Below are 26,570 nucleotides of genomic sequence, written 5' to 3'. Positions count from 1 at the left end.
AAGTGCATTGTGGGTGTTTTTGACAAAAGAGAATTTTTAAATAAAAAAAATAAATAAAAAATATATATATATATATATATATATATATATATATATATATATATATATATATATATATATATATATATATATATATATATATATATTATTATATAAAAAAAAGAGACAATTAAATTTTGTCTAAATTTTAACTACATTGGCATTTTTATAATGAATTTACATTTTTTTCTAGTTATTCCTAGTTCTGAAATATTTTACCAGGTATAGATTGTGAGTAAAATAAATAAATAAATAAAATTTTCTCTAGTCATGTAGCACCAATTTCAAATGAAAATTTTCCACTGCATAGACAGCAGGAAAAAAAAATCATTTTATAAAAAAAATAAATCTAAATATTTCTCATTTTAATTCACCTTGTCTACTTTTTTCTTTTTTTTTTTTTTTTTGAAGAACCAGGATTCTCACAGTCTTAGATACCTGAATATATGAGAAAGTGTGATTTCCAGATCTGGGAATTAATAAAATTATGTAAATCCATTGGTATTTTAATAACGAATATACAATTTTCTAGTTATTCTGAGCTCTAAAATATTTTACCATGTATAAATTGTGAGTAAAAAATAAATAAAATTCAGTAACACTTTACTTGAAGCATTTATGCATAATGAATTATAAACATATTCATAATCTATGTTGTATCTTTTCATAAATTACTGTAACAAAACTTAAACGCATTATAATATTAACAGATTCCTTGTTCCATTTGAAATGTGTTGGTTGAAAAGTGTTTTAATGCATTATACTTTCTAAAGGTTTCTGTAACCAATAACTGTGGTTACAATTATTCATCAGATGCATTATAAATACCTTGGATCAAAAGTGGATCAAAAAAGTTAATGAAAGGTTTTAGGGCAACTTTGATGAAAGATTTTGATCCACTTCAAATGTTGACTACTGTATATAAAGGTTTCAAGTAAAATTCTTATTCAGTAAATCAGGAACGACTGGAAAGTCATGTCAATTTTTACTCAAGTTTTACTGAAAGTCCATCTTGTCTGCGGTGAATTCCCTCTCTAAAGGACAGTCGAACGTATCATTTACCTCGCCGGTGGATTGTGTTCGAAGAAGGTGCGATACACCGAGTTGATCTGGCTGAAGTTCTCCATGTCACTGACGTAGAGATGAACCAGAAGCACATGCTTCATCAGCCAGCCGTTCTCCTGCAGCCGCCCTGCAAACACACTCAATTAAACCAAGGATTTCTTCATGTTTCATTAGGAAAGTTTGCAGCTGAACTTCTAAGAAATCATCCCCTCCCACCTCAGGCTCAAAGCGGCATAAACGCACACGACTACATGAAAACACAGCCTTTTAAAAACACTGCTCTCGGACAGCGTTGACTTCTGCTGCACGCACAATGGAAGCGGGAAGAGCCCGAGCGGCGTTACACCCCATTAGACTTTCACATGGCGTCAAGTTTGTTTTTCCTTCGTTTCAGCGCACTTCGCTCGCACAAGAAAGCCGGTCATTAAATATTAACTTGTTTAATATTGTCTCAGCGCTGTGAAGGCTGTTTGGCGAAGTAAGACGAAAAAGATTAAATATGCTTTTCATCTCGAGCCGCTCTGGCTAAAGATTTCTCTCTTTGCTGTTACAGGCCGCTCTTTAAAAGTTCTGCGGGCGATAAAAAGCGCTTCGTTCTCCGGCTTTAATCTGAAGTGTCTGTCCTCGTCGGCCGTGACGGATGGAGTCGCCGACACTCGTGGCCGCTCGAAACGAGCTGGTGTGAATAAAAGAGCGGCCGCCGAATAAAGAGCCCCTGTACCTCTTAAAAGTGCATTTTGCCAGCACAACAAGCGGGAAAATGAAAGCGTGTTTGTGAACAAAGGCCTGTTCGCCGTCAGCGTTTGATGGGCTGAACCGCACACAAGTGCCCAGAAGCAGCGACCGACAGCTCTGCGCTTCATATTCTTCATTATTTCTTCACAAGCATCAGGGTAAAAAAACAAGGCGCTCCCTCAAACTCAATACTACATCTGAGACAACACCGAACGCACGCACATGTGCTGTGATCTTATGGAAAACAAAGAACCAGAGCAATGTTCTTCTTACTTTGCAGGAGTGTGAAGACGTGCCGGGTTTGGCTCTGGACGTCCGTGTGTTCGGACTGAAGCGCCGTCAGACCGGTTATCCACTGGTAACCCGCTGAACTCCTGCCTGAGTGTGACGGCAGACAACCTTTAACAGAACATGATTATTTATATTGATGTATTAGGCAGATGATTTTACTGCATTCAAGGTGCACATGTCCTCAGCGTTCCCTGGGAATCGAACCCATGACCGTGCAAACAAGCACTGTGCACTACGGTACAGTAATGATATCAGCTCTATATTTGGGTCAATGACGTGACGGGTCATTTGGTAACACTTTAGTATAGGGAACACATTTAAACTATTAACTATGACTTTTTCCTCAAAAACTCCTAATTTACTGCTTATTAACAGTTAATAAGGTAGTTGTTAAGTTCAGGTATTGGGTAGGGTTAAAAATGTAGAATAAGGCATTAATATGTGCTTTATAAATACTAATAAACAGTCAATATTCTAGTAATATGCATGCTAATAAGCAACTAGTTAAAATACCCTAAAATAAAGTGTTACCTGTCATTGTTTTTTGTCCAAAGGCCTTAATAATAATAAAAAACAAAGATATGACATCCAAAGTATGTAAGGTAGTACAACTAGATCTCTTTTATTGAATCCAGAAGGTTCACTCTAAAAAATGCTGGGTTAAAAACAACCCATGTTGGGTTGAAAATGGACAAACCCAGCGATTGGGTTGTTTTAACCCAGCAGTTGGGTTAAATGTTTGCCCAGTGTGCTGGGTAGTTTTATTTAACTCGACTATTGTTTAAAAATGACTATATGGCTGACTTAAAATGAACCTAAAATAGGTTGGAAATTAAAAATCAGACACATAATTACTAGAGGAAACAATAATAATCAAAAGGTGAACATTTATTGATAAGCAATTTAATAAATGTTTATTGTTTGATTATTATTCAATAAACTTATTAATAAATGTTCATTTATTAAAAATGAATAATTTCCAACATAATTTGGGTTCATTTTAAGCGAGCAATACAGTAATTTTGAACAATATTTGGGTTAAATAAAACAACCCAGCAGGTTGGGCAAACATTTAACCCAACCGCTGGGTCAAAACAACCCAATCACTGGGTTTGTCCATTTTCAACCCAACTTGGGTTGTTTTTAAACCAGCATTTTTTAGAGTGTTTGAATTATATTTTGCACATATAAAGGTATTTTAAAGATTCTGAAGTGTCAAAAGGTCATTCGGTTTAACCGTCCAAAGGCCAATACAGCCATTTCATATGTGATTAAAATATCTTAAAATGTAATAAATGTATATATTTTTTATTCTCTCATGATTTTATAACATCATATATCAACAAGTGCAAAATGGTATTAAAATTATGTGTAGAAGTCGTTGCTTTGTTATGAGAAAGAATGTCCAGAAAAATGAATTTCATTGATGTCATTTAGAGTAACCAAATATAAAATGACCATTTTGGATCAAGTCATGCGGTCAGTATCATGTGACAGGATGTGACATCATTCAGACACCTGCAAAGGACCACATGGTCATGAAGCAAAGTAACTAACTCTCTCTTAACTATTTGAAAAATTCATGTTTTCACTTGATCATACGCATGTCCCGAAACATCAGGTCATTCGGTACAACCGCTATAAAACATGGAAAATGTTGTAATATTTTAAAAATTAAATATAAAATATTTGATTGTCCTTTTGTTTGCTAGCTAGGTATCAGCCTGTTAGCATTGTTTGAAAATATCGTCATTCGGTATAACCAAAAGTGTCATTCGGTAAAACCGAAATTTTGATTAAACCGAATGACTTTTTTGGTGACAAATTTTGTCCATCTTGTAAAAAAAAATTACAAAAAAAATGACAGTGTTAATTTTGACAGCAAATTTTGATTTAGTTTTAGTCATATTTTAGTCATCGGAAATTGTTTTAGTTTTAGTCTAGATTTAGTCGACTAAAATCTAATTTAGTTAAATTTTAATGCATTAAGTAAGCATTTCTCTAACAATACACTGATCCAATACACTGATACACATCTGATATTCTCCAAACTGTTTCTGTTCAACCAGCTGTACTTTACTCGACAAAACAGATGTTTTTTGACCGTTCAAGTGCAAAAACACATGAAAGAGCTCAATTCAGAGCTTGTCAGGGATTGACACACTTATCATTGAGGTACTATTATAGTTTTCGTTAAAATTTTTATTAGATTTGATTTTTAGTTGTTCTGCTTTCATTGTAATTTTATTTAAAAGTTTTAGTAATTTTTATGTGCGTTTATGTCTTTTAGTTTTTGCTTTTAAATGTCTATAAGTTTTTATTTCTGTTTTAGTTATTTTAGTACATCAGGTTAAGCTAAAGCTTAGAAACTAGATGAAATAAAATAAGTTTACATTTTTTATATATATTTATTTTTTATTTCAGTTAATGTTTATTTCAAGAAATGAAGATTGTTTATGGTTTTAGGTTTAGTTAACTATAATAACCCTTATACCTGTAAAATATATTGAATAATGTGTCAAATAATGTTCTTAGTCTTTCCTTCCTGTGACAGATGATACAGTAGTTTACTATGAATTAAACAGAAATTAAATTAAATACAGTTTATTGTGTAAACAAAATAACAATAATTACCAGGAAAAAATAATAATTATAAACCATCCCGAAATACACCGTGACTCTTATTCTGAAATGTCTGCGGTCTACACTGTAGCAGGTCTGCTTCATTTAAGTTCAGATGAGGGAGATAAAATATGCATTCTTACAACCGTCTAAAACATATTACCATATAAACATATAAACATTACCATAATTCATCAAACATTAGCCTATAAGCAATCGCTGGGCATAAATGTGCGTTATTCATGAACTGTGAAGCAGTCTGAAGTGCAACAGCTCCGCTGTTTCCCGCGGTTAGTTTTCAGCACGTTACAACTTCAAATGTCCGCATCTTCCACACAGGACAGCAGTCCTGACTGGATATCTTCCCAAATTGTCCCTCTCTATCATTTTTCGTCTCGTTTTTATTCGTTGACGAAAATTTGAGTAGATTTTAGTCATAGTTTTAGTCATTCAAAACGCATTTTTATTTAGTCATCGTCTCGTTTTCGTCCGTGAAAAAATGTCGTTGACGAAAATTATGATGAAAATTATTCATCAACGAAATTAACACTGGTTTAATTGATTATACAAACCGCATTATCTCAGTGTTAAAACTTAATAAAAGTTCAAAATTGATTATATCTTCCATTATATGCTTTTACACTTTTAAAAACCTTCATTCATCAATGACCCATTTGCAAAATCAGCTAAACAAGAGGATGAATTCAAAGACGCTACACTACTTAGAGGGTTTAACTGTGAAACTGTCTATGCCAGCATGCTAATTACAGTGTCAGCGTTACAGAACTATTAGGCCACATTAATTGACAAGTTGGTTGATAAACAGCTGATCTAGAGGTCCTCGACCAGTCTCAAGATGTCTTAAAATGATTTCAAATATGATAAACCAAGCATCAAAATAATCCAAAACAACTATAACATAAAGATAATTCTTATTTTAATTCACTGCATCAACAACTAGATTCGCATGGACTTAGTGATGCACTTAAGAACAATTATTTTAAGTTTATTTTCATGAACAACTGGAAAAGTCAAGTAAACTCACTGGTTAAGAAGAGTGGGATCCCTAAAAACATTCAGCTCTTAAAACACTTGGAATCCTGAAACTTGCTTTTAATTGTAATTATTTTAGCTACTTATTTTAATCTATTGACTCTCCCAGTTTCTGCTAATAAAAAAAAACATTTCGAAAACAACACGGCAGAAGAACCAGAGGACGGGGCCTTCAGATATTGTTGTGGACAATGGAGTCAAAAAGGTTGAGAGCCACTGGCATTGAGAATATCATGGTGCTGAATGATTAACTTGACACATAAACATACTGTATAATAAATAAACACCATGGAATTAGCAACGGCAATATCCAAAACACATGGTTCATGCCTAAAAACACTTTTTCCCAGGGCCGTTTCCTGGAAATGTAATGAGGGCGGCCAATGAGCTTCTTCTTTGGGTCTGTGTTTATGTTTTGCTATTGTAATGTTGCAAAATTATATGGTCAGTACATGAAACACTGCAGCTCTGTGGTACCGTCTACTCACTGGCTCTCCACCCATAAACATGACATCATCATAGTGCCACATCTGGAAAACCATTGTAGTGCCACGCTACTTTTTTTTTGGTGTTCAATGAATCAATACAATTTTGAAAGAATTTCAATGAAATAAAAGTTATAATGCAGGCAGAAAATATGATGTGCTTTATACCAGAACACACACACACACACACATACACAAATCTCACCCTGCTCCGACTGACAACTGTGCTCAGTGTTTGATGGACATCCTCCCTGGACGTCTGGAGTTTTATCAGCATATTCCAGCTCTTCTGTCATCCTGTCAATGGCGTTCTGGCAAGGACATCTACTGAGAGGCAGCGGCCGCCCTCCGGAGCCCTGCAGGAGACAACACACGGGAATAAATCACACACAAACACTCCTGAAAACACACTGACGCGCACACGCTTGAGCAGTGAACCTGCGGGATGATACGCTAGAAAATAAATGAATACGATGATCAGCTCAGAATGGAAGCCCATGTCCACCACATGCTTTGGTAAGTCAGAATTATGAGATAAAAAGTCCAAATTATGAGATACTAAGTCATAATTATGAGATAAAAGGTCAAAATTATGAGATACTAAGACATTAGATAAAAAGTCAATATTATGAGATACTAAGTGATAATTATGAGATGAAGTCAAAATTATGAGAAAGTCAATTATGAAATAAGTGTCAAAATTGACAATCATAATGATAAGAAATAAGTGTCAAAATTAAGAAACATTAATAATTATGAGATAAAAAGTCAAAATTGAGATGCTAAGACAATTATGAAATAAGTCAAAATTATAAGATAATTATGAAATAAGCATCAAAATTGACAATAACAATTATATGAAATAAGTATCAAAATTAAGAAACTAATAATTATGAAATAAAGTCAAAATTATGAGACTAAGACAACTATGATAAAAAGTCAAAATTATGAGATGTTAAGACAATTCTGACAGTATCTCAAGACTTTATCTTATAATTGTGATTTTGTAAGTCATAATTATAAAAAATAAGTTTAAAACTTAGGACATACTAATTGTAGTTTTTAGTATACTAATTATGATTTATTATATTATACTTAAAAACATCAAAATGAGTTAATAAGTGTCAAAATTGACAATCATAATATGAAATGTAAAAATTAATAATTATGATACAAGTCAAAATTGTGAGATTACAAGAAATAAAATATTAAATAAAAAGTCATAATTATGAGATGCTAAGACAATTATGAGATGGTGTCAAAATTATGACCGTATCTCATGATTTTTTCATCTCATAATTGTGATTTTGTTTAAAGTTTAAAAATTTGGACATACTAATTATAGTTTAGTATTGTACCAATCATATCATTTTTATATCATAATTACAAGATAAAACATCAAAATTATGAGATACTAATCCATAATTATCAAATAAGCGTCAAAATTGACAATCATAATGATATGAAATGAGTGTCAAAATTTAGAAACACTAATCATAATTATGAGATAAGTCAAATTTGAAAAAAGTCAAAATTGAGATGCTAAGACAATTATGAAATAAAAAGTCAAAATTATAAGATAATTATGAAATAAGCATCAAAATTGACAATAACAATTCTATGAAATAAGTATCAAAATTAAGAAACTAATAATTATGAAATAAAGTCAAAATTATGAGACTAAGACAATTATGATAAAAAGTCAAAATTATGAGATAATAAGACAATTCTGACAGTATCTCAAGACTTTATCTTATAATTATGATTTTGTAAGTCATAATTATAAAAATAAGTTTAAAACTTAGGACATACTAATTATAGTTTTTAGTATCACACTAATTATGATTTATTATATTATACTTAAAAACATCAAAATGATTAAATAAGTGTCAAAATTGACAATCATAATATGAAATGTAAAAAATTAAGTCAAAATTGTGTGATTACAAGAAATAAAATATTAAATAAAAAGTCAAAATTATGAGATGCTAAGACAATTATGAGATAGTGTCAAAATTATGACCGTATCTCATGATTTTTTCATCTCATAATTGTGATTTTGTAAGTCATAATAAAAATAACTTACTTTTAAACTTATAAATTAGGACATACTAATTACAGTTTAGTATTGTACCAATCATGATTTTTTATATCATAATTACAAGATAAAACATCAACATTATGAGATACTAATCCATAATTATGAAATAGGCGTCAAAATTGACAATAATAAATAATAATAAATAATGAGTGTCAAAATTAAGAAACACTAATCATAATTACAAGATAAACCATCAAAATTATGAGATACTAATCCATAATTATGAAATAAGTGTCAAAATTGACAATAACAATTATATGAAATGAGTGTCAAAATTAAGAAACACTAATCATAATTATGAGATAAAAAAGTCAAAATTATGAGATAGTCAAAATTATGAGATTCTAAAACGTAATTATGAAATAAAAAGTCAAAATTATGAGACTAAGACAATTATGATAAAGTCAAAAGTATGAGATAAGAAATAAACTATTAAATAAAAAGTCAAAATTATGAGATAAGAAATAACCTATTAAATAAAAAGTCAAAATGAGACGCTAAAACAATTATGAGATAGTGTCAAAATTATGACCGTATCTCATGACTTTTTCATCTCATAATTGTGATTTTGTAAGTCATAATTACAAAAATAAGTTTAAAAAATTAGGAAGTACTAGTAATTATAGTTTAGTATTGTATCAATCATGATTTTTTATATCATAATTACAAGATAAACCATCAAAATTCTGAGATACTAATCCATAATTATGAAATAAGTGTCAAAATTGACATGCTAATCAGTGAGATAAAAAGTTAAAATTCTGAGATACTAATAGTCAAAATCAGTATCAAATTTGACTTTTCTCTCATAATTATCGAACTAATCTTGACTTTCTCTCACAATGACTTTTTATGTCACCAAAGTATGATTTTTTTTTGTTCTTCCTCATGTTTGGAAAAACATATCTGTGAATTACAGTTCAGTCTGATGTTTTCAGGTGTCATTCGGGTCGCTCTCGGGGGTTTTGGTGAGAATTCGCTCTTGTTTGTTTTTCTCACTGTAACATTTGTGATGTAGTGCAAGAAGACCCCCTCAAACGGAGCACACACACCACCTGATTACAGCACGCCGGACACGGCACACTTTTAATAAATATTTCAGATCTCTTTAATGTCCTGCTGTCATCTGCAGTTGACCGTATGATAATTAAATTAATTATACTCCAGTGTGTCTGTGCAGCGAGTGCAGAGGAGGAACAGCATTAATTCAGGGCAAACGCAGCCCCCCCCCCTCGCGTCCTCTCGCGGCCGGAGCGCTTTCCTCCAGAGCCGATGTCAGCGCGGATCTGTCAGCGTGACGGAGAGTCCTTTCGACTGCTGCATGTGGGAGCTTCTCTAGCGGAGCGGGGCAGGATTTTCCCTGCGCTGCGGGGTGAGGACGCGGCGGGGGCGCGCTGAAGGCCGCATGGCTGCGGGAGTTGCCTTCTTGGGCGATGTGTTTTTATCCCCTCAAAGCCCCAAACCTCCACCAACACACAGCAGAACACACGCATAAACAAACACGCGACTGCGTAGAGCCAGCAGCTGAGACCGCGGCCACAGCGTGACCCAAAACACACATACAGCTCATCTTCAAACTCCACAAGAGGAGCAAGAACACAGTCCAACATTATCATAACGATCAAATGCATATTATAAAGCATATGCGGTCTTCTGATTGGTCAGCAGCTACTGTGCATCAATCTGATTCAATAATGAGTTTTTCAGTGAATATTGTTTTAAATTTCAGCCTGTTCCTCACATAAAACTATCACATGACTCCAGAACACTTAGAATATAATGCACTGCTGTTGATACGTTTATGGTCTTGTTTCTGGCGTTTCTATGTCAGTCAAGAAAAAACAAAAAACATATTGAGTGAGTAAATATTGGCATAACTGCTTTTACTGTGAGCTTTTACTCGGGGGAATGGAAAAGTTTTGAATGTTACTTGATCTTAGTTGTGCATTTGACTCTGTTGCTCATTGCAACCCTTCTTAATCATATAAGGGATGACGTCAACATTAGGGGCACGGTACTAGATTGGCTCTCATCATACCACTCTGATAGATCGGTAAAGGTGATGATTGGAAACTCGTCCTCTGCCTCTGCACCGCTCATCTATGGGGTACCTCAGGGCTCGCTTTTGGGACCTATTTTATTTTGTTTTTATATGGTCCCCTTGGGCTCTATTCACTAGGAAATCTATTCCATTTATGGTCTTGTTTTTATGTCAGTCAGGAAAAAACAAAAAGCACATGGAATGAGTAAATATTGGCATAACTGCTTTTACTGCGACCTTAACAGATGCAGTTCACATGCCGCATTATAACATGAACACGTTTCTGATGCATCACTGCAGCATGAGACAAACTGTGATGAAACCACACCGGTGAAGAGCATGAGAGGAGAAGTATGAACAGCACCCACTTCCTTAAGGACATCAAAACAACAGTGAGAGGAAACGCTCGACACAAACTCGCGCAGATCCACATGAATAACCTTCCCGCTATCACTGCCGCCCAGCGTACCTGAGCACACAGTGGATAATGTGACTGGACATGTTTGTTAAGGCAGGCCTGCTTTCAGGCAGGGGTGAATATTGCAGACGTCAAAGTCGCCTACACAAGGGGACAAAGAGAGAAGAGAACTGGCAGAGAGCCTTCGTGCTGCTTAACCGAGTACATGAACTGAGGAAGGCACCGGATCTCTGTCAATGCAGTAAACACTCTAGTAAAGACATGTTGAGACTAACAGTGCATTTGTGTAGATCGGTAGTTCCCAAACAAGGGTTTGTGAGTTGATGAAAAGCAAAGAATTGATTCAATTTAATGTAACATGAAAATAAACAAATGAACAATTAATCGAAATAGCGTTATATTTTATCAAATTGAATTCGGCGATTTCATTAAAGAAGGATATAGTCTGTTGCGCTGCATGTTTCAGAGTAAAGAGCGGCTCTGTTTTCATTTACACGTGAGCAGGTTATAATAGTGTGATGTTGGTGGAAAAAAAAAATGAGATGGGAAGAAAATGAAGAATTTAGTTCCAAAACACGATAAACACCATTTTTTTTTAAATTGAGTTTCCGCCAAAATCAGTATTGTATCTGGTCGGTATTGAAAAGTCATTTATTAATTTTGCACAAAATGTGATATCAGTCGTGTTATTCTGTCATGTTTTCTCCCTTTCTTTACAAACGCAAAAAATGCCAGTCTCTCCTCTCTGTAGAACGCTATATATCTGTTCAACCAATCACAGCGCACCATTCCACGCACTGTAAACGGTAATGGCGGCGCTCTGAATACACCCGGCATCCTAGTTTTCCTAATCTACTTTGTTCTTTGTGATCAACAAAAACAGAAAAATGAGTAATTTTGACGGCATTGATGAACCTGTGGTGGTTTCTGCGGTGGGGAAGAAACGCAAGTCATCGAAATGTAATCATTTACGTGAGGAGACTCAGAAGATGAGGCACTCGAGTTCAACGACAGCATCAAACTTCTGTCACGCTCCCCAAAACTGAATCATGGACAGTTTTTAAAAGCCGTTTTTAATACCAATGTACTCGGCGAATGTGTTTATTTTAACCGTGCGGTAGCGCCAGATACTCTTTAATCGGTAATGACAAACAGAGACATTATTCATTTATAACATTAACAAGATGACTTGTTGAATTAATTTTGGGAACGACGACTGAACGTATTTTTAGTAAAATGCCTAAAAGTTTAGACTCTGTCATATATGTGAATCAACTTACTTTGTTGTGTATTTTCAATATGAAAAATAACTTTTATATTGATGCATTAATTGCATTTTTTTAAACAAAGGTGTCATGGATTTTTTGCATTTTGGGGAAAAAAATAATCAGTTTTTATAATAAACCTTTGAAAATCTAAATCTAGATTTGAATTTTTAATGTTTTTATAACCAACAGATGCTGTGTGAAAGTTTGAAACAGAAAATAGTGGTTTTCATCTTGCCACTTTCTTGGTAAAGAAAACAAATTTTTACTCAAATTAATCAAAATGGAGTTAAAGCGTTTTGGAATCAAACTCTTCAAATTATATTTCAATGCTTTTTAAAACTGTTTGTACTTTGCATTCTCTTGCAAAAGTGTTGCATTGCACCAAAGTAGTTTTTGCTCCCATCTCGTATTATTTCCATCACAAAATGTTTGTAAGCGAATGCAAGTTTTCTTGGGGGAATGGAAAAGTATTGCGAGAGAACACAAAAGCATTGAATGTTACTTGAACTTAGTTCTGCATTTGACTCAGTTGCTTATGCTTCCCTTCTTAATCGTCTAAGGGACGGCGTGGGCATTAGGGGCACGGTACTGGTGCTGTCTCTTGATATCACTGTCTCTTCATGCAATCTAGATTTTCTGTCATCAAACGTTCATCCTTTTGCTAAACACTTAGGTGTGATTTTTGACATAGAATTTTGAAAAACAGATGAGTGCTGTGGTGAAGAGCAACTTTTTACAACTAAGGCAAACAGCCAAATTAAAATCTGTGCTCTCATTTAAGGATCTGGAGATAGTTGTCCATGCCTTCCAGAAGTGACTATTACAATGCACTAAAGCATTTTACCGGTCCTAGCGTCTCTTCATTGGTTACAGGTGCAGTAAAGGATTCTTTTTAAGATTTTACTATTTGCTTATAAAGCATTAAATGGTGTAGATCCATCTCATTTGTCCAAACTTCTCAGCTACCAACAATCTTCTGTCTCTCAGATCCTCTGATAACCTTTTCCTGCATATACCTCACTCTCGCTCGAAGTTTAAGAGGGATTGTGCTTTTTCTGTAGCTTTTTCTGCGTCTTCCCTTCCCATTTTTAAATCACGCCTGAAGACTTATCTGTATTCCTTGGCTTTTGGATGAACTGTATTTTGTGTATTTTAATGTGGTTTTGTATTGGTTATTTGTTCTTTTGTCTCTCTTTTTTCATTCTCTTACTCCTTATCTATTTTATTTGTATATGTGCTTAGTATTTGGCAAATACTAGTTGTTTTTAAATGTGCTTTATAAATAAACTGACCCTGACATTTCCCATTTCATTTTTTTTATACCATCACCATGTCCCTGTGTATATACAGTACATATGCATGCACACACACACACACACACACATATATATATATATATATATATATATATATATATATATATATACACACATACATACATAACATACACACTGTATATATATATATATATATATATATATATATATATATATATATATATATATATATATATATATATATATATATATATATATATATATATATATATATATATATATATATATATATATATATATATATTTTTTTTTTTTTTTTTTTAATTCAATAAAAATTATTATTATTATTATTATTTTATTTTTTATTCCTCCCAAAAAGGATAAAAGAAAATATTTTGTCTGTTTACTTGCATGTCTTGTGAACATTAGCCGGCATCAGAGAACCACGAACATGCAAATGTGTTGTTACACAATTGAAATATTAACTTAAAATCTCAGGAGTATTTCAAGTAAATATTTGACATCTAAGAGGTTCAGCTGGAAAAAGTTCAGGAACCCGTACAGTAGCTCAAACAGAGGAGGGTGCTGCGAACGCCAAAATCAAGGTTTCGCTTTTTTTTTTCTTTCTCTCTGTATTATTATGATGCTTGAACTCATAGAAATGTGCTTTGCTTTGGATAAAAACGTCTGCTACATGCATACATTTATATGAAACAAAATCTTTAAGGTCACTGAATTTCAAATAAAAGTGTTTCATTCAGAGCTCAAAACTTCACCTCCAATTCAAAAAGAGTGTTTACTGAAACTTTGCAGCAAAAAGCCAGTTGTTCTGACGTCACAACCTTGAGCTCATTCACATTTACATGACTAACTTCATACAGTAAGTGGACTTCAGGGACAAATGAAGTGCTAAGGTGTAGAACGGGACTCGTTTAAGCTGAATCATACTTCTTTTTTGTCCTCGGTGTGCATGCGTGTGAAGCGCAGGTATCCGACAGGAGCGAAGGCGTCGGCCGAGTGGATGACGGTCTCCGCAGAGTCACTGAAACGCAAACCACACAGTCAGCATGATGCACTTCTGTTACTCTGGATTATTTCTGTTCACACAAACACATATGACGATCACATTATGGCATTGTGTTTGCGACTTACATGACAATCTTCTTCTTGAAGAGCGGACAGTCAATGGTGAGGGTCTCATACTCGCCTCCTTCCCCACAGATATGAACTCCATACTTCTCTGAAAGCTGCCGCAAACCATAATTAGAATCAGACCATCACTACATATGCATATTACAGTAACATTACAGTTAATAATTATATGATATAGTCATTTCTTGCTGGCTATGAATAGCAAATGTTTATATAAACTACCGGTCAAAGGTTTGGAAAATTTAGATTTTTTAATATTTTGAGAAAAGTCATTTCTGTTCACCAAGACTTCATTTATTTGATCAAAAATACAGTAAAAACAGTGAAATATTATTACTATTTAAAATAGCTGTTTTCTTTGTGAATATATTGTGAAATCATTCTAATATGTTAATATATTTTCAACATTGATAATAACCAGAAATGTTTCTTGAGCAGCAAATCAGCACAATAGAATGATTTCTGAAGGATCATGTGACACTGAAGACTGGAGTAATGATGCTGAAAATTCAGCTTTGATCACAGGAATAAATTACACTTTAATATATATTCACATAGAAAACAGCTATTTTAAATTGCAATAATATTTTGCAATATTACTGTTTTTCCTGTATTTTTTTGATTGACAGTGTATAAAATAAACATGAGATAATGTGTATTTGCAGTGAATTAATTCCTTTACAAACGAAAGGTGCTCCATCTCATTTGATTATTTGTGACTATATCAGACTAAACCTTAAAGAACATTATGATGGTGATTTGTAAGAAACGAATGTCATCAGTCAAAACAGCCTGACACTGTGAAACACTTGATCTGAAAGCTGAAGCAGAAACAGCTGAAGGAGGTTTATTTTCTCTCTGACCTCGTGCAGATACGGTTCCATCTCCGCCAGGGATTTTCCTAAATGTCTCTCTGGATCCAGACCTGCCAGACAAACACAACACAAGAGCGATAGAGACTGTAAGACGAGACGTGGGCTGCGCTTAGCGCACTAACAACACGTCAGCTGCTCTGTTTGACTGTGCAAATGTGTGTACACAGATCTGCTTTAACCGTTTGACTCCTCTGAGAGTTGCAGGTCAACATACATCAGTCTGAAAATATTTTAGCATGTCAATACAAATGCATCATGAACGTGATAAACTAGAGATGTCAATCATGGAAGTTCGCAAGACCATCATGCACTGCCACCTGGTTGTGATCTGCCTCTCTCTGTAAACAAGCATTTGTGACTGTCTTCCATAAACACAAACACAAGCTATTCATATATCATGATCTACCGCTCAGAAACCATAGCTCTGCTGAGCGCCGCCCTCCTGGCACAACACGGCCGCTGCGGGAATCGAATCATGCTTATATCAACAACGCCCAGACATAATAAACAAATATAATCAAACACAGAGCATCTACAGGACAAACCTCTTTTTTTTCCCCTCGGTCTTTCGCATTTGACGAAACCTCAACGAAACCAAAAATTTAAGAAGCTTTCCATGAGTACAGTTATACATTTTTCCAACCAAGTTTTGTTCTTTTTCAACCAATGGTCAGTAAAAGGAACTGCTGAACCTTCAGAAAATGATCTTCAACCTCAACCAAACGAAATATGAGTAGGTTTCTTTTAAATGAAGTCTATCGTTACAAAAATATAGTATGCAGTACCAAAATTGGGAAAATTACTAGTTTAAAACCCTGATTTGTGATTTTGTAATTTGTAAGCAAAAAACAAATGTTTTAAAGTTACATAGAAACATATATTTCCCACTAGTTAAAGAAAAATACATAAAGTACTCATGTAAAGCGATACATAATATATAGTAAATCACAGCTGTGTGATTGTTTATATTTATATGAACTACAGTGGTGTAAAAAAGTGTCCTGATTTTTATTTTTATTTTTTTTGCATGTTGTTCACACTTTAATGTTTCAGATCATCAAACAAATTTAAATATTAATCAAAGATAACACAAGTAATGCACAACATGCAGTTTTTATTATGAAGGGAAAACAAAATCCAAACCCACATGGCCCTGTGTGAAAAAGTGCTTGCCCCCCCGTTAAAACATAACTATGGTTTATCACACCTGAGTTCAGTTTCTCTAGCCACACGCAGGCCTGATTACTGCCACACCTGTTCACTTAAAGAAATCACTTAAATAGGACCTGCCTGATGAAGTGAAGTAGACCAAAAGATCCTCAAAAGCTACACATCATGTTGAGATCCAAAGAAATTCAGGAACAAATGAGAAAGAAAGTAATTGAGATCTATCAGTCTGGAAAAGGTTATAAAGCCATTTCTAAAGCTTTGGGACTCCAGTGAAACAAAGTGAGAGCCATTATCCACAAATGACGAAAACGTGGAACAGTGGTGAACCTTCCCAGGAGTGGCCGACCGACCAAAATTACCCCAAGAGCGCAGCGACGACTCATCCAAGAGGTCACAAATGACCCCACAACAACATCCAAAGAACTGCAGGCCTCATTTGCCTCAGTTAAGGTCAGTGTTCATGACTCCACCATAAGAAAGAGACAAGGCAAAAATGTTCCAAGATGAAAACCGCTGCTGAGCAAAAAGTACAAAGGCTTGTCTCAGTTTTGCCAGAAAACATCTTGATGATCCCCAAGACTTTTGGGAAAATACTCTGTGAACTGACGAGACAAAAGTTGAACTTTTTGGAAGGTGTGTGTCCCATTACGTCTGCCGTAAAAGTAACACAGCATTTCAGAAAAAGAACATCATACCAACAGTAAAATATGGTGGTGGTAGTGTGATCAGGGGCGTAGTTTGTGGGGGGGGTGGGGGGAGGTAACCCCCCCAATATTCAAATCCATCAGTTACAACCCCCCCAATACAATACAACCATACCAACGTTCAACCCCCCCCCAAAGTTGAAACCAAATCTACACCCTTGAGTGTGATGGTCTGTTTTGCTGCTTCAGGACCTGGAAGACTTGCTCTGATACATGGAACCATGAATTCTGCTGTCTACCAAAAAATCCTGAAGGACAATGTCCGGCAATCTGTTCGTGACCTCAAGCTGAAGTGAACTTGGGTTCTGCAGCAGGACAATGATCCAAAACACACCAGGAAGTCCACCTCTGAATGGCTGAAGAAAAACAAAAAAAGACTTTGGAGTGGCCTAGTCAAAGTCCTGACCTCAATCCTATTGAGATGCTGTGGCATGACCTTAAAAAGGCGGTTCATGCTCGAAAACCCTCCAATGTGGCTGAATTACAATAATTCTGCAAAGATGAGTGGGCCAAAATTCCTCCACAGCGCTGTAACAGACTCATTGCAAGTTATCGCAAACGCTTGATTGAAGTTGTTGCTGCTAAGGGTGGCCCAACCAGTCATTTAAGTTTAGGTTTTCACTTTTTCACACAGGGCCATGTTATCTTTGATTAATATTTAAATTTGTTTGATGATCTGAAACATTAAAGTGTGACATGCAAAAAAAAAAAAAAAAAAAAAAAAAAAAAAAATCAGGAAGGGGGCAAACACTTATTCACACCACTGTATATTAACAGCTCTACTCTGATAAAATGCAACTGTAAGGCATGACGATATTACGATATTATAAACATTAATATATAAAAATATATTTGACTAGTTGTTCATTTTAAAATAGCTTTTGTAATAGAGTTCAATGAATTCAGTCTACAATTAATGAAAAATTGGGAAAAAAGAAATCTACCATGATCTACCATTCCAAATGAAGTGTTTTTTTTTTTTTTTTTTTTTTTTGTTTGGTTGTCATATGTCAGTATTTCATGGAAAGTGCCACAAAGTGGCCAAAAATACAACAAAACCTTGTACAAGCTCAAATCTATCAAGAGGTCAAACTCTTACCACTTTTCTCTACAAACCATGACAACCCATCATAACACAAGCCCATATTTTCTCTGCCGCTCATGATTGTCGTCTACCACTAGAGCGAACCGCGGTGTGGTGAAAAGCGCCTTTCTTCCCGCCTAACCTCAGAGCTCAGGGTCCAAACCACAAGCCCTGAGGGGAAGCTGAACTTTAGACGGCGTGTTTTCAGAGGATCATGCCGGAGCGGCGAGCTGCACTCGGATGGCGCTGATCTGCAGGGGATCAATGAGAGCGAGAGCGGCCCCATTACCCGCCCCTGGGGAACACCGCTCATAATTAGTGTGAGAATATCTAATCTCCTCTCCTCTCATGTTAACCCCACACAAAGGTAACAGGGAGAACGTCATTAAAATTCAATCCTATTTAAATATCTTTTTTAATTAGTCATGCCTTTAAAACAAATTTTAATGATTGATTTCAAACTGCTAAGAGGGCTGTTTTATAATATCTTCATTAACGTCTTGATTTTAAATAAAGGATCAAGCACACTGCAATCTGATATTTAAAGCTAGGATGCAGAGGGCAAATAAAGTAAAAGAGCTGAATTGCATCAGGTGTCTCGTTCCACTCCTTAAGAAGCAAATCAGTGTACGATTAAACAATCTTGGTGTTTTTGCTCCATTTTTCTGCCAATTCTTGCCACGGCTGTCTTGCTTAGTTGGGGTTAATATTCAGTAATATTATTGATTTAACTGCACGGACATTATTGGATGAGAACAAATCTTGAGCTGAATTAATCTGAATAATGTCACTGTTGTCTTCTGTGGAGCTGAATTGAACTTGTTTCATAATTGAAGAACTTACTGAACTGAACTGAATCAACACTGAAAGGAATTGAGTTGAATAACGACACTGTTGTCTTTTGTAGAGCCTCTTTAAAGCTGAAAATGAACTAATTTCATAATTGATGAACTTACTGAACTGAATCAACACTGAAAGGAATTGTGCTGAATAATGAGACTATTGTCGTTTTAGAGCTGCTTTACATTAGAATTTTAATTTGCCTCAAGTTTGCATCATTGATTCTGTTATTTTAGAGTTTATTACTGTGAAACTTCTTTTTAAACAATTTTACAATGCATCATCATTGTAACTGTTGTAACTTTCTGCCTGCTGACATGCCGAACGTCTGAAACTAGGTGAATGTAGCAGATCTGGAGCAACTACGTCCATGCTGGCCTAAAATATTCAGACAGTTGAGATCATCTCTCATTTACATGAGCTGCACGGTGTTCATTCATCTGCACCTGTTTTACTACCTGACCTAAAGCTAATTACCTCACCCCCTTATGGCACATTAAACACAAATAAGCTCAGTCCAAGCACCATTCATCTGTCTGCATGTCCATTCCCGCTGCCCTTTAGACAAGCTGAGTCCAAGCAGAGCCCCAAGGAGCGATATGCCTGCGAAAAAGTCTTTAACTCATTATTATCCTATAAAACTGAAATTTAATCCAGTCAACTTCCAAGCCAGTGAACTGGGCACAAATGGATTCTCAAGTTTTGCATTAGATTTCATGAGCTTCAAATTAGAGCAAATTCTTTTTAGGTCACAAGTTCTTATAATACGGCCAGAGATGTGAAGGCTTTCTTTCCTTACATGCTGCTTTAGTCTGGATTTCTAGACACCATTGTTTTTTCATGCACTGGTCAGTTTAGAGATTTCGGTCTATTTTGCTTCCATAACTTGTCTTCTTTCAGACTAGTGGAAATAAAACATCCACAATATACATTTAAGTGATTATTTAATTGCTCTTTATTATCTATTTGCATCTGTTGATTTCAATGGACCCTTTTCACTGACTGTGATGACGCATTTTCTAATGTGTGTTTCTAATTCAACAGCTGATTGACAAATTTGACATCTTCGTCTCTTCTGACTTATATTTTTCCTCTTTGCGTAAATATGTCAACAAAAACTATTAACAAGAATTATGAACCTGGCTTTATCCAATGTTCAGATTTATGCTCTGGAAATGCATGCAAATTACTCCATGCATATTTCATTAGATAATGCCTCATTTCAATATTTAGACATAACATTTCAGAAGACTTGCAATACAAATCAATTGTCATAATGAACTGTGATTAATAGATCTTAGGTCACATTTAAAGGGATAGTTCACTAAAAACCAACTCGTGGTCTTGAGTGAACTAAAGTTTAAAGGGGACCTATTATGTAATATAAGTCTCTGGTGTCCCCACAATGTGTCTGAAGTTTCAGCTCAAAATACCCCACAGATCATGCCGTTTTTGTGTGTGTCCTTGTGTTGTCACGGTACCAAAATTCCAGTAGTCTGTACCAATACCATGAAAATTTTACGGTTCTCGGTACCAATTTCGGTACCACAGCAAAATCTGTTGGAACTATTTTACTATTTTATGAAGCCTTAAAAACATTAAATATGATTTGGAGCGTGTGTGTATGTTTATGTGTGTATATATAGGTGACCTCAATGAAATAATTTTTGAAATATTAATAAATAAATGCTCAAACATCCATTTTGTACTGTTGAAAAAAACAGCATATGCTTGTAAGGTAGGTTTTGAAGCTGTTATGCTGGTTTGAGCTGGTCCATGCTGGTCCTAAACTGGTCCTGGACCAGCATAAACCAGCTCAAACCAGCATACCCGCTTCAAAACCTACCTTACAAGCATATGCTGGTTTTTTCAACAGGAGTAACAGCGGTATGTGTTTATTTTAGCTATTTTGTCAGTGAAACAACACACTAGCCTGTAAAACTATGAAATAAATATCGGTAAATAATGGTAACCTAAATAATAAGAAAGTTAAATATTTCAAAAAACATTTGTTTTTTATTTCCACACAAAAGATGCGTCATATAGCCAAAGTCCCGTTATTATAGTCTTTGATATAGCCTACCGCTCTGCGGTTTGAGAGGGATGTGGGACACGAGCAGGAAAGAGACCATTTCTCTTTAATAATATCTTCATGTTTTCTCCTGATGTTACAAGCAACTGACACTTGTTGTAAAAGGTATGAAAAGTGAGTTTTATCTTCAGACATTCAGGATATGTTTGATTTAGCGCTGCCAGAGAAAGCGAAACTAAAAATCACCGCCGCGTGAAATGCGATATACAAATAAACTTGACGCGCCTTATAACAGGCACAAACTGTGTTAAATAGAAATTGACGTGCAAGCAAAGAGGTTTCTGTCCTACTGTGTTTTTTCTACTTTACCACAGTAAAGATTGCGAATAGCATATAAAAGGCCTAAATGCGAACGAAAGAAAGAAACGTTTATAATCCCCTGCGTGCGTGAAGTTTTGGGAAAAGAAACAGATTCCATGTTCAGTGGAATAACTCATGGAATATTGTTAAATTCTCTGATAATCGGGTGACCAGATCGTGATTCGCAAAACATAATATAAAGCTTAAATGTATGGACTCACGCACCTCTCTCATTCGGCATGAACCAAAATGTTTCCATGGCTGCGATGTTGCATTTAATTGCTAACCTATTATTTCTTTTGTAAACAAAGCTTTGTTCTTCACTCGTGTCATATTCAAGTAAATACTGGCACAGTCCTATCAGTGGGTACCGAATATACCCGGATTCTCTGTACTCCCGGTACTACAGAAATGCTGGTATCGTCACATTTTCAAAATTTCAGTACCGACTAGGTACCGAAGTACCGGTACTTTTGACAACACTAGTGTGTCCCATTAAATGCAAATGAGCTGCTGCTCCCGGCCCCCTTTCCAGAAGAGGGCGGAGCTTTAACAGCTCAACAACAACAAAGCTGGAGAATCTCACGCAGCCAAAATGAGGATTGTCAGTAACGGTGTTCAGCCTTACATTGTTCAAACCGGAGTCGACACTGATGGAGAGACTCAGGAAGAAGTTACAACTTTTAGAATGAAACTGGACATTTCTGAATGGTTAGTGGATAAATTGATGTAGTTGCTGTGGAGTTGATTCAACTCATCCACTAGCATGTGCCGTCATGTTCATCTTTTGTGTTGAATTGACCCTCGTTTGTGAAGCAGTCCGGCGTAAAATGACGGCATGACAACAACACTCTACTACAACAACTCTTCCTCTTCTCTAAAGCAGCCCAACATGGCCCCGCCCCCTTTGTTGTGTGTTCTCGGGGGTGGGATTTATGTAAATGTTGGGGTCTGTGATGTCACCAACCCAGGAAAAACCTTGTTGTAGTCCCCCTTTGAAAAAATCTCCCTTTGCATTGAACTTTGAGCGTCGTAACTTTGCAGATGTTGTTTATGCTCAAAAAACAGCAACATTACACACTAACTAAAGTTAAAAAAGTGAAATCAACCACCCCTTTAAGAGGGCCCCATATCGAGCAATCCACATCTTTCAGCCCTTATCAATGAGACTCTAGTATCACAAACAGCATCATTAAACAGTCAAAGTGCCAATGGCCTGCCTACATGCTTAATTTGAACCAAATCTGCTACTGAGCACAGAGGTGAATTAAAGCGCACAGATTCCAGATAGCGGCGAGAGACGTGGAGAGTATCAGCCTTGTGAAGGTTCTCCGGATCCGAAGAGCAGCGACTGACAGCTCGGCTTTAATCCTTGCCTTCAGAGAGGAATGCCAGCAAAATTGGATTCATGTTGGGGAACATTTTAGCTTTAAATGGATGAAATAAGCATCTCGCGCTGGAAGGTGAGCTAGTTCATCCTTTGAACAATGCTCTCAAAGACCTGAGCCGAAACAATAGCACCGTGTTATCGCCCTATCTGTGAGCGAGCGAGAGCTTTGGAAGGGGAGAGCGAACGAACACACGAGATGCTGAGATTAAGAGAGATCGGAAAATTTGTTCGAGCTCTTATCTGAAATTCAACAGCTGTGTGAGGAATAATAGCCGTACGACGAATACAATTCAGCAGACACATCAGAGATTTAATCTTTTTATCCAATAAATGGAATAAAGCTGCAATTATAACCTCATCTGATGTTTATCACAGCCAGTTAAAACTGACAGTCTATAACCTGCATATTGAAAGCATTAAAGCAGTAATAAGAACATTAACAACACTGCTGCAACAATCGATACATGACTGTCTTGTAATGCTTATGAAGAGTATAATGCCATTTATAATGACACTTATGAACCTTCATGTGGACACTGACTCAGATTCTGATCTGGATCTGCTCGTAATGAAACACACGGGATTGTTTTGTCATGGGATTTGATCTCTTTAAAATCATTGTGTTACTTTTCTGTTACTCTTAATTGCACCGTTTGTCCATAAACGTCAACAGCCAATTAGGATTAGAGTGCAACGTGATGTTTTTGAGCTCCCAAAGTGTGAGATTTTACATATTATCACATGAAAATACATAAGTATAGAATATTTAAGTACATAATTATTAAAAAATAAACTCTTCAGCTACTAGTGAAGCAAGTTTCTCTTCATTCAAGCACTTTATAAGCTCCTAAAGGGACAGTTTAACCAAAAATGATCATTCTGTCATTGTTTAAGCAACTTCAAGTTGATCCAAACCTGCATGACTTTCTGTCTTCTGTGAAACAAAAAAAGATGTTTTGAAGAATTTTGGTGACTTCCATTGTATGGAGAGGGAAAAAAAACACCAAGATATTTCTCAAAATATCTTCTTTGGTTGGTTGGTTGGTTGGTTTGTTGGTTGGTTTAGCGATCAGTCTTAGTGACTGGATGCTTGATGTTAAGATGCTTTCATGGAAAGTCCGACAGCTGTGCTACAGTAAACTGACAGAAACATTGAAGAACAGATATAAAAAAATATTGCTTCCATCCCATGCCGCCCGATGTTCCCTGAACACCCCGGCTGAGTAACGCCGAACAAGCAGATTATATCAAGATTTACACATATCCCTAAATAACATACAAAAAACACATGTTTAGGAAAGGGTCGTATGCATTTAAATAATAAGAATATAATGCCAACCATCTGAGTGGAAAAGTTCATGCCGAAAGTGTCCGTATAATTGCAGAAAATAAATTCTAAAGCACGCAATAACAAAGGAAAGCAGTAACACTGCAAACAGACCTTTCAACTTCACACATGCCAATTTCCACTGGAACTGTCATCCAATTAACTACTGGAAACAACGCTGCGTCTGGCCATCCTCACCCACACAAATCAACCAATTAACTAATTACATGAATATCTGATGCTGCCGTATTTAGCAGCCAATTATTTTTGCTCGGCTGCACAGAGGTGGCGAGCGATCGCAAAAAGTTCTGTTCTGGTTTCTGACATGATTACAGAGAGAAACTTGTTGGCACAAAAGTGGAGGAGAGATTTTCCTCGACTTCGACACTGCACATTGTGTGGGCAGCTGTCTCATAACAACAGATCCCCTCCTTTAAAATGGTTCGAATGTCTTCTGTCAACCCCCCGATTACCCACAATCCTCCTTCAAGTGTTATTACGGGATTATAATTTATATCTGCCGCTCATCACCGGTGACGAGCGAGTAGACGCCAAATGCGTGGGCACTACATTCATGATGTATTCACAATGGCTGAATAACGTTAAGGTGAACAACAATTTGTTCATGCATTTAGGTTTCATTTTTTTAACATTTCAGGCTGTGTAAATATTTTATAATGAACAAATGTGAGCTAACAATGACTAGTATATTTAATATAATAATATAATTTAATATATTTAATATATAAAGTAAGGATTATTTAGATTAACTCATGCTGTAAAAGTAATCTTCGTTGTTATTTTTTGACACATGGTGCATTACCTAAATGGCAAACCTAGTGACATTGTAAATAATTGCAATGATTTTAGAGCACTTTTTATTTGGCCATTAGTTTCTCTAAAGAGTGTCATTAGACTCGTTCCATGATTTTTCTGTCACGTGAGTTGAGTTAATAAATTTGATTCATTTCTGTGAACCAGTTCAAACAGTCTGTTTTTGTGATTAATTCAAAACTCTTATGTACAAAATGGTCTGTATTTTTTATATATTAAAATGTTTTAGTACAAATATACTGTACGTAAATATTGTATTGTTATATTGGTGCATTTAAAAGAAAATGTTCCTGTGTTGCCTTGATTTCTGTTCAATTCTTGCATTAAACGTTTTATATCTACTGTATATGGTTAGAGTTTGGTAGAAATACAAAGGTTTAGGTGTAATTGTTATTTTTATCACAGTCGTAAGCAGGCACACATTTAAAGACATTTATCACGTCACGAGCCTTTATTTCCACCTGTGGTGTATGTGAACGTACAACACACCTCTGTCACCCAATACACACATGTAGCTCACCCCGCGGCCCTGACCCATGAAACCCACGAAAGCCGCAATTACTGCAGCGCTGCCTGACGGCCTGTGGCAGTGTAAGTCCATCCCAACCCTCTAATTTCTAATTACCGCTGCCTGAGGCCAGGTGAAAAGCCAGTCGTGATAACATCTTCCCCAACTACCTGTAGCCAAGCAGAAAACACACACCTCGGTGTGCGCGCATAATTACACTCTTCCAGACATGTGGGGAATTTGCTTTTAGAGGATGATTCTGTCAAGAGCCGGCGGTGCTGTAGGGGTTTGGGGGTAAGCTGTGCCGGCAGATAGCTCAGGGCTCATTTGGACAAGCGTTCGGCGTCGGCTGATATTTAACATTCCTTCAACACACACACACGGATCCAGTGTGTATCAGTCTAAACAAGCAAAAAAAAAAAACACCACAAAGATCCTCTCGAGTGTAATTCTGTCTCCTGCAGCTGAAGGGTTTAAAACACAGACGGTGTGATCGCTCATATTCACACACTGAATTATCAGCTTAAAAACACATTTAGAAGAGCGCAGATAAGACACGGGACGGGATTTGGGGGAAAAAAAGGGATTTTGATAGAAAAAAAAAACAAGAAGTAATCCCAATTCATCTGAAACCCTTCAAATAATAGAAAGGGACAGAAGATTTACAACTCCACATTTACATTCTTATCATTCAAGCTTTAAAGCTGAATATAAACATTATATGCAAAAGAGCTACTGAGACATAACCTTCTCCAGTTCACAGTTACCAGTCCATTAGTGTTAACACACAAACATACTCATCATTTCAAAACGCGTATACTCAGTAAAAACTCCGTAAAAATTGTGCCTATAACTGTAACTTTAGGGATCTTTGTACATTATTTACCCCTCAATGGTCC

At 35.7% G+C, this 26,570-nt stretch overlaps 1 protein-coding gene across 1 annotated transcript in view; it reads right to left on the bottom strand.

Moving 5' to 3' along the window:
* dph6 (diphthamine biosynthesis 6) overlaps positions 1–26,570 on the bottom strand; it is a 97,215-nt gene that overhangs the window by 47,662 nt on the left and 22,983 nt on the right. The window contains exons 6-11 of the mRNA XM_048190198.1: positions 15,411–15,472; positions 14,548–14,642; positions 14,344–14,437; positions 6,496–6,646; positions 2,113–2,238; positions 1,102–1,231 (exon numbers count right to left, since the gene is read on the bottom strand). Of these exons, the coding sequence (XP_048046155.1) occupies positions 1,102–1,231; positions 2,113–2,238; positions 6,496–6,646; positions 14,344–14,437; positions 14,548–14,642; positions 15,411–15,472 (658 nt within the window). The remainder of the gene's footprint in view (positions 1–1,101; positions 1,232–2,112; positions 2,239–6,495; positions 6,647–14,343; positions 14,438–14,547; positions 14,643–15,410; positions 15,473–26,570) is intronic.

The sequence above is a fragment of the Megalobrama amblycephala genome, linkage group LG5 (assembly GCF_018812025.1).
Source record: "Megalobrama amblycephala isolate DHTTF-2021 linkage group LG5, ASM1881202v1, whole genome shotgun sequence".
NCBI classification, from domain to species: Eukaryota; Metazoa; Chordata; class Actinopteri; order Cypriniformes; family Xenocyprididae; genus Megalobrama; species Megalobrama amblycephala.
Note: the sequence above shows the minus strand (reverse complement) of the source record. Positions and strands in the feature narration are given on the sequence as shown.